The sequence below is a fragment of the Lycium ferocissimum genome, chromosome 10, assembly GCF_029784015.1.
Source record: "Lycium ferocissimum isolate CSIRO_LF1 chromosome 10, AGI_CSIRO_Lferr_CH_V1, whole genome shotgun sequence".
Lineage (NCBI taxonomy): Eukaryota > Viridiplantae > Streptophyta > Magnoliopsida > Solanales > Solanaceae > Lycium > Lycium ferocissimum.
In genome coordinates this window covers 38867107-38876336 of record NC_081351.1, presented here as the reverse complement: position 1 = coordinate 38876336, position 9230 = coordinate 38867107, and the positions used below count along the sequence as shown (strand labels likewise).

The window sequence follows — 9230 nt, the reverse complement described above, 5'->3', positions numbered from 1 at the left end:
TGAGTTTCCTTAATAGTAACTTGGATATTGGCTGCTTTCCATAAAATCCATATCCTGCCATTAATAGCCTTTGAATAATTATTTGCCGAACTCCAACCTCTAGTTATTTTGTTCATGATTTTCGTTGCATTATGTTCCTTAACCCTTGTCTCCAATAAACCAGCAAAGTTAATTTTATTTTGCACCAAATAACTCCTCATCTCCTTCTGTTTGAAGGGCTTGTTCATGCCCCTCACATTCCACACTATCCAATTCATTTAGATTTTCTTCCTCCCTTCAGGAGGCTTAGCTGCTGCTTGTGTACTCTCAATACTATCAGCCAAAGGGGAAAAGGGATTGACACTAATCATCTGAGGCCCCTGGTTCAGTATAGGACTAGTACCCACTGAGTGAACCTCTGTAGGACTAGCTGTGTTCACCTGATGTATTGGAGCAGGTAGACTGACCCCTTGCTGATTTTTTACTTATGTGAGTTTGTGGTTTCCCAGCTTTCTTCTTCTCAACTCTTGGTGCTTTAGGTTGAACCGCTGAAGCATAAGTAATTCCCCTTCGGTTACCTCCTTGGACGTGACCAGCTGGTCGACCTTTGTCAGCTGGTTGGTGTATTGGCTCCATGCTCGGACTGGTACCATTTATCTCTTGTTGCTGCTCAATCCCTACTACAATAGGTTGCTGAGTATTAGTGGATGGCCGGGGATCAAAAGTGTGCATTTGCCTTCCTACCCATCTCTGAACATGTTGTTTCTGATGTGCTTTGCCTCTCTGCTTTGGATTGTTCTGTGGAGCTGGCGTCCCTCTCTTTACCTCATCTGCACAAATATGCCCATACTTTAGACACTTAGGACAATACTTAGGGCACCATTCATATACCACAGCCTGCCTGAAGGAATTGCCCTTAGAATCTACAATTTGCACTTCTCTTGGAAGTTCTTGCGTAACATCCATGTCAACCAGTACCCTAGCGTAAGAGACCCTACTCTTCTTTGTTGTACATTCATCCGCAAATAAAGGATTACCCAATCTACTTGCAATATTACCAAGTGTCCTAGGTCCCCAATAGATCATAGGCAGGGTAGGGAATTTCACCCATAACGGCATTGTTCGAGTATATTCTTCATGAAAATCAAACTCCAGAGTCCAAAATTGTAATACAGGAGGTATACTATTCATTTTATAAGGTCCAGCAAACATAATCTCATCTCTATCCTCCGGGCTTTGAAATTTGACGATATAATATCCCTCGTAATGGTAATATACTTCGGGGCAGGCCACATTATTCTAATTACGAGCAACGTAGTTACTCGTATAAGTATAGCTCGGAGTGTCACCCATTGTATAGACTACTAAAGCATGCATCCAATTCTGAGTTTGTTCCTTAACTTCATCCTCTTCCACAAAAACCACAGGTTTCCCGTCGACAACAGTTGGGGCTACATAGGCGCAGGTATACCCTTGTTTTACCTTTAACATTAATTACTCATTTTCAAATCATTTTCAAGTTCAATGAGACTATACACCAATTCATATGAGTATTATAGTAAAATACATATTTCATTTATCAATTCTTAAGGGGCATGTAAAGTTAAAAGTGGACAAGCAAAAGTGCACGGAGAAAGTATATATAATATAAAGCTAGACATAGACAAAGTGATGTCGCACCTCTTAATCTCCAAATTTCTAAGACAAGGTGGATTATATGACCTCAGATTTCAGCAAATCAAGCTCCCTGTTTATAGTAAGCAGCAGAACAGGAGGCAAAATAAATACTAAGCCAATGATTGCATATATACCACACATGAGCTATGAATCTAAAGCACTAATTTCACCAGCATACTTGGACTTGCAACAAAAGTCTTAGCCATAATTTGGATTCAATGAATGGTATTCAAATGCCAGAAATGAGATAAAGTGATTTCTTGTGTCTAAATCATGAGAAAACAAAGTTGTTGGCTCAAAGATCTTTCAACAAACACCTTGTTAATTTTGTATAACAAACTCAACTTTCTTATCTGGAAGATGTTCTGGGCCACTTTTTCCTCCAAACTGCTGGTAAGATCTGAATCTACATTTTTCATCAAGTATTTTTTTTTTATCAAGAGATCTGAATCTACATTACAGCAAGAGTTTCCCAGATAATCCCAGCTACTCTATATATCTTGGAAGAAAAGCATTTTCAGTGATAGTAATCCTTTCTTCAACTCAGATCACATCTAAATAAAGTTTGTTACGTACTACGAGATGTGTTATAAGCTCTTTATATGCTTCTATCTTTGTGAAATATCCATCAAAGAAACTAAAACACCAACAACCTTCAGAGTTTGTTGACTTCGGGTACCAGCAGCAATAAGAGATACTAGCAGTAACTTCACTCAAATGTCATCATCCTAAAGTTTGCATCACATGTATACTAGCTGTCATTCGCATCACATGATAAAGTTTTTTTAAAAATCAAACCTAAACAAGATGCAATCATATGGTAGCCAAAAGTCATCTTCAAAATTGCAGCATCAACCTAGTAAATTAATGGAGGATTATATACAACAGCTACAAATTATTTTCTTAAACAAAACAGTAGGGACCTCTTTCTTCTAAGTAAAAGCAATGTCCAAGAATCGTGATGCTATTGACAAAAGGAAGGGGAAAAAAAAGCATTTCAAGGGCCTAATTATTATGATAACATGTGGTTTAATTTGTAGGTTGGCAATCTTGACAGTTCAAGAAAAACAAAAGTTGCTGAAAATTCCAAGCACATATGCAATGTCAGAGTGCAAAATATAAAGGCTTGTAAGAAACCAGGCAGACATCATAACATTTGGAATGCCACAAGTATAAACTTACATATGCACTAAATCAAAAGCTAAAACATAGCTATTTCTAGAGTGCCGAAACAAAACAAAAAAAAAAAAAAAAAAAAAAAAAGAACAATGCCAGTCTGATCATGCTAACTCTTGGTAAATAATCATAAAATTCTTTGATGATCTTTGGGTGTCTAACAATTTCTTAGCCAATCATGATAAATGCCGGGACATACAGCTCTTTGAATAAGTCTAGCACTTTCTTCTCTTTGCCACGATAACAAACTTCTGCAAAGCCACTGCATTCTTTAGTAGAAACTTAGAAAGTTCATAAAGCTTACAAAAACCCCCTTCAGACCACTTATTCAAACATTCTGTTCCGCATCTGACAATCTTAACATTCTTGAGATTGGGAAACACACTGTTTGGAATCCAACTCGGCAAATTGATGTTATCTACTTCGGCGAAATAGTTTTGCTCAAGCTGGAAGGGGGGATCGCCACACTGTAACTAAGAATAAAATCAGGATCCAAAGTGGGTATACAGTCTTATGGATATATACCACAGAAGACAAACTAAATGATCTCAAAGTAGAACAATTCTCAAAACCCATAAAGGTTGAACAGTTCTCAGCAAAATGATTATATAATAGCTAATGAAGGGCACCCCTGTTCACTCAGCTCCCGCTATGCATGGTGTCCGGGGAAAGGCCTATCAGAAATACTCATGCAGTACATAAACCAAGCAAAAACAAGTTTAGTTGTCAATGATTATTGTCCTTTCTTGACCCGTCTACCGGATAGAAAGAAACTATCCTAAGCATTTAATTTTTAGTTCTATGGTGACAAAATATTCTTAATGATATTATATTTGCATTCTCCTTAAGAAACTCCTTTAGAGAGAAAAGCATAAATCAAGAGAAATAAGGAATTGATAGGCGATGGTGGTTGTTAGATAAGAATGGCAAGTTCCCAGTTAAAAGTGCTTGGGAGTATGTGAGATATAAGGAGGAGAAACTGAAAATATATGGCCAAATGTGGAGGAAACAGTTACCATTCAAGTACTTTTTGTGTTATGGAGGGCATGGAAGTTCAGGCGGCCCAGTGCTGATATACTGAGAAGGATAGGAGTATATTTACCAACCAAATGTTGGTGCTGCATAGATCCTCACCAGGAGACTCTATCCAATATTTTTCTAACCTCTTCCACATCTTTAAAACTGGGGAGAATGTTTGCTAATTTTGTAGGACAGTGCATGCAGACCAATTTTGAAGCCAATAATACATGTTGTACCTGCTATTATTGTGTGGACTTTGCTGAAAAGAAGAAATGCTATAAAGCATGGAGGAAAAATGAGTTTCAACAGTATGATGCATCTGGTTAATAGGACTATTTGGCAACTGGTGCAAACCACTTACCCAAAGCTGAACTCAGTTCCTTCAAATTTACCGCAATAATTCAATATCTGGAGAATTATAGAGCAAAATTGCAGTACATGTTCATACATTGGGAGCCACCTCCTGGAATAATCAAGTGCAATAGAGATGGTGCAAGCAAAGGAAATCCAGGAAGAAGTTCATTTGGATACTATCTGAGGAATTACCAAGGTGATCTGATATACGATCAAGGAAGGCAAATACAAGAAGCCATAAACATTGAAGCTGAAGCGGTGGCAATCAAGGAAGCAATATATCATTGTGTAGCAGTAGTTATTCAACAGATTTGGCTAGAAACAGAGTCATGAAGAATATCCTGGACGATAAATGGGATGCACCTTGGCAACTGATCACACTAGTGGAAGATGTCAAAACAAAGCAATAGGAGTGTCAAGTCAGTTTTCATCTTGTTCTAAGACAGGGTAACACTTTGGCAAAGCAAATCAAGCAATTCATAAGGGCATGGTAGACTATAAGGAATTTGAAGATTTTCCTCCTTATGGAAAGAAGATTTTAAATATGGACAAGTTCAACTATCCAAATATTAGGATCAAAACTAAGAAGATTGGTTGAATGATGGTAATGAGCAGTGAACAACAGGTCCAGAAACTGCAGTTGATGCTGTTTTCTGGTTTTATGCTGATATTTGTCAATTTGGAGCATCAACAGGATCAAAAAAGCAGGATACAAAAGGTGCAACAAAGGAGGAAAACAAGCATCACAAATTCACAAGTGTTCTTTCAATAGGAGGCTTTTTCCTTATTTTAGCTAGTTCAAATTTTGAACATTATGTACTATACTTTGTTGTTGGATTCTTTGATTCCTATAAATAAAAACATCAATAAGAGCTCCTATTGATAAATTTAACCAAAAAAAATCAAGAGAAATTATGATCTCAGATTTGATGTGTATGTTGAGTGACACCAAAAGAGGCGAGGTTTGCAAAAGACTGGCTATCCCATACAGATTATACTTCGATACATGCAACTTTAGAGTTAGAAATTTACATCTCAATTCTGGAAGCATCACTCCTTCGAGTTTCATCATGAACACGACCTGGTGAAATAATCTCAAAGAAATTAGTAACGGATAGAGAAAGAAGCAACTACAAAGAAAAAGTAATCCACAACAAAAAGATACTGCTATGACAAATCTAACCAGCTAAACACTTTAATGAGCAAAAAAATTAATATTCAACAAAAAATAATATAAATTTCTAAAATAATATAATTCTGTATACATTATAAATTTCCTTCCAATTATTCAGCTAAAAAAACTGCTGAAATTCTCATGTTTACAAAAGTTCAAACTTGTATGATCTTCTGAATAGTCCTCTTTTTTAGGTTTACGTCAAATAGAGAATAAGGTCTCTTGACATAGAAACAAACCTCTGCAAACCAACTTGCAATTATTAGCTCAGTCACATAACTCAACTTTTCAAGATAGTCCAGAATAAGGTTGCTGATATCTTGATGATGATCACGACAACTGTCTTCCTCAATATCATCTTCCTCCCAGCAGTCGGTGATACAGGTAATGCAAAAAGTGAGGCTGGCAATAACCAAAGAGGACATTTACAAGCCTACACTTGACATTAAAAAGTTCTCCTGAAATATCCAAATGCTGAAGATGTGGTGCAAAAATTTCCAGAGAACCATATCCTACCAACCGATGATGGAAATGGGAGTCTATCGTTATTCTCTTTAAATTTGAAGAAGTAATTTCTAAATGATGACAACCCATGCAAAATGACAGCTCCAAAGTTTCCAAAACAGGACAACTTGACTGTAAGATCACAATATCATCATCTTTTAACTCTGTTGAGTACAGCTTTAGGCTCTTTAGAGAGTTCCAAGCTATTAGCAATCCTTTATCAAACACCCAATGGCTCAAATACAATGTAATCAATGACGAACAAGTGTACATACACAGAGGCAACTCATAAGAGTGTTCATCAGGAGATGGGTATGAATGTAAGCCAACATCTTCCACTTTGTTTTCCACAGCAAAACTGAGCCATTGGCTAATTTTGGAATCAAATACCCAGTCTCCATGATGAAAATAGAAGTGGATTTTTTTGATTTTGGAACAAGTGGAATGAGTTAAAACGTGGTCCACAAAGGATATGAAACTTTGGGCATTATTGTAATTTCGATCAATGAAAAGGAAGTTATAAATAGAAGTCCAGAGATAACGCCACCTCTTCGAGAGAACATATGATGTGATTGAAAAGGAAGTTATAAATAGAAGTCCAGAGATAACGCCACCTCTTTGAGAGAACACATGATGTGACCGCATCTTTGGTGGGCAAAAGAGAGAGAATTTGTACCAACAGTGCGTCTGGCAAGTGACTGATTCTATCTAGGGTTTCTTCTTCAACTTCGTTTTTTTGTTTCTTGGAAATTGAATCTCTCAAATTACTGCTTCTGCGATTTTTGTTGGAAGCCATCATTCAAGAATCAAGAGATTTTGTGAGTTCATTAGAAATTGGTGATTTTTTTGGCAGGGGATAAAATGATCCCTTATCTATGGGAGTAGGTTCATTTTGGTCCCTTAAATATGACTTGAGCATATTTAATCCCTTAACTTTACTAAAGTCGTGCACTTTTTATCTCCCTAACGGAACCGTTTAAAAAGTAACGGTAGAAATAATTTAGTTTCAACTTACAGTGCTATCTCCTTTCTTAATTGATGAACAATTTATTTCTTCATGCCTTCTTTATTTCTTAGGATAAAGGAACCAAGGAACCAAATCCTTTTAAAACCATAGCTGATTGACCAGATCCGTTCAAATAGTCAATAATTAGTTTCCAAAGTTACTTTAAACTTTCATATGCTTTGTCTCACTTGCCAACATAACAAAAACTAAATCAAAATCAAATAAGGAGCTAATAAAAGTATCTCCTTTATAGATAATATCTATCTTCTGAGAAATATAGTACTGTAGCTCTTTACAGTAGCTAAACCAAAATGAAGAGTTACTAAAATCTACTCTTTCACATCAATCTTTAGCAACAAAAAATTAACCCTTTTATGCATATCAACCTATCCCTTTTAGTCTGCTATGTATATAAACCTATCCACATCGTCTTCAACAGCAACATCGACTCATTTACACAACAGCAAAAATTAACCTTTCAGAGCAGCAAACTATCCTTTTAGAGTAGCAAAACTTATCCTTCTATAGCAGCAAAAATTTTCCTTCAACAGCAGCAAAACACAATATTTTACAGCAACAATTTACATACTAAAAAATGAGTCGTCAGACACTCCACTTTCTTGAGCTGCTTTCATATGTTCTTGGCAAGCAGGTCCTCTTCTCACCTACAATTTAAAAAAAATATCAAGATTAACTAAATACCAACATAAATAAAAAGAGTGTTATATGTAATTAAACTATACTGTAAGCTTTGTAGGAGCAAAAGGTACAGTAGGAAATGACGATCCTTGTTGTGTTGTCTCATCATCATGAGAATCTGGATACACACGATTTAAACTGTAGGTTCTTATATTATGGCCTGGTTTGTGGCATAAGCTACAGTCCAATTTATTTTGCTTCCTTCTCATTTTTTGTCTACTTGCTCCCATTTCATCTGGTTCTTTTCTCCGCTGCTTTTGTTTTTTTCCTTTGGTACTTTGTCTTACCAACCATGGAGGCAAAGGAGGTATGTTTCTCAACTTAGGCCACATCTCTTGACCGTTCATAGGTAGAATAGAAAATGCATAGATTTTCCTATAAGTTTTTACCTTATAACAATCATCCACGTATGAGTTAATGTCATCATGTTTAGCCCAAATTGCAGCAATGGCATGTTTGCAAGGAATTCCTGTTAGATCCCATCTCCTACAACTGTATTTTCTATTTAGCAAATCCACAGCCCAATTGTTCATTATGCTTTCCCCTATTATCTCATAATTCCACTCATTTGATTTCCTAGGAATAAATTCAAATTTTAGCCTCGATTTTTGTGCAATACATCCTTAATCCTAGGGGAAATATCACCAACATTCCGCTGGGCACCTTTATCCCTATTTGCTTGCATCCTCGACAAAAGTAAATACCTTAACTTCTCCAATAGAGTGATAATCGGCTTATCTCTAGCCTCAAGGATCATGCTATTAAAACATTCACATATATATTGAGTAAGGTATCACATTTCACAGTTTCAGAAAAGTGAGATTTAGACCATTCGCATAGGTGACTTGTTCTTGAGCCAATCAGCAGCTTCTGGATCAAGATCAAAGATATCAACCATGCAATCATCAAACCACTCTATTGTCGTAGCTCTTGTAGCCTTCCAAAGGGCATTCTTGAGTGAGTCACCACCGAATCCGGCCCTCTTGAAATTGTTATGGAGGTGTCTCACACAGAATCGATGACTAACATATGGCAATACCTCATTGAACGCTTCAATCAAACCTTTTTGCTTATCCGACATGAAGGTCCAAGTAATAGTATCATCAATGTCTAAGTCAATCTTCAAATAATTCAAAAACCATTCCCATGATTCCTTTCTTTCCTTCTCTACAACTGCATATGCTATTGGAAAGATATTGTTATTTGGATCAATTCCAACAGCAGTTAACAATTGAGTCCCATACATTGGGCCCTTAAGCCAACAACCATCGATCCCAATTATTCTTCGACAACCACTCTTGAACCCCTCTTTACAACCACCAAAACAAATGTAAATTTGCTGGAATCTCTTAGGCTTGTCGAGCACCTTATTTTCAACCAATTTCATATAGACAGAGGTATTTGGATTTGTCCTACCAATCTCATTGCAATAGTTCCACAATACCTTGTATTGAGCATTAAGATCTCCATCAATCAGTGCAAGTGCTTTTCTCTTAGCCCTTCTACATTGTGATAATGTCACCTGGACTCTTAGCTCCATACTAACGTGATCTCTGAATTCGGAGATTGCCCAAGACCTATTTGATCCTCTGGCCTTAAGGTATCTTCGTGCAATATAAGATCAATTAATTGATTTGTTAC

General features: G+C 36.6%; 3 protein-coding genes across 3 annotated transcripts; all 3 read right to left on the bottom strand.

Annotated features, from left to right (window-relative positions):
* Positions 1-405: 405 nt before the first annotated feature.
* Positions 406-1098, bottom strand: LOC132034885 (uncharacterized). The gene has a single exon (XM_059425223.1). The coding sequence runs from the start codon at positions 1096-1098 to the stop codon at positions 406-408; it is 693 nt and encodes a 230-aa protein (XP_059281206.1).
* A 1526-nt stretch (positions 1099-2624) lies between these two features.
* LOC132033783 (F-box/LRR-repeat protein At3g03360-like) lies at positions 2625-6680 on the bottom strand. Its single transcript, XM_059423864.1, is given in 4 exon segments — positions 2625-5287; positions 5620-5803; positions 5805-6431; positions 6499-6680. Coding segments are annotated over 4 exon segments (1281 nt in total). The 3' UTR covers positions 2625-4999.
* Positions 6681-7384: 704 nt separating this feature from the next.
* LOC132035412 (uncharacterized) lies at positions 7385-8165 on the bottom strand. The gene is made up of 2 exons (XM_059425683.1): positions 7634-8165; positions 7385-7555 (listed from the first exon to the last, which is right to left on the bottom strand). Exons 1-2 carry the CDS (start codon positions 8120-8122, stop codon positions 7472-7474), a joined length of 573 nt encoding a protein of 190 aa, XP_059281666.1. The 5' UTR covers positions 8123-8165; the 3' UTR covers positions 7385-7471.
* Between the last annotated feature and the right edge of the window lie 1065 nt (positions 8166-9230).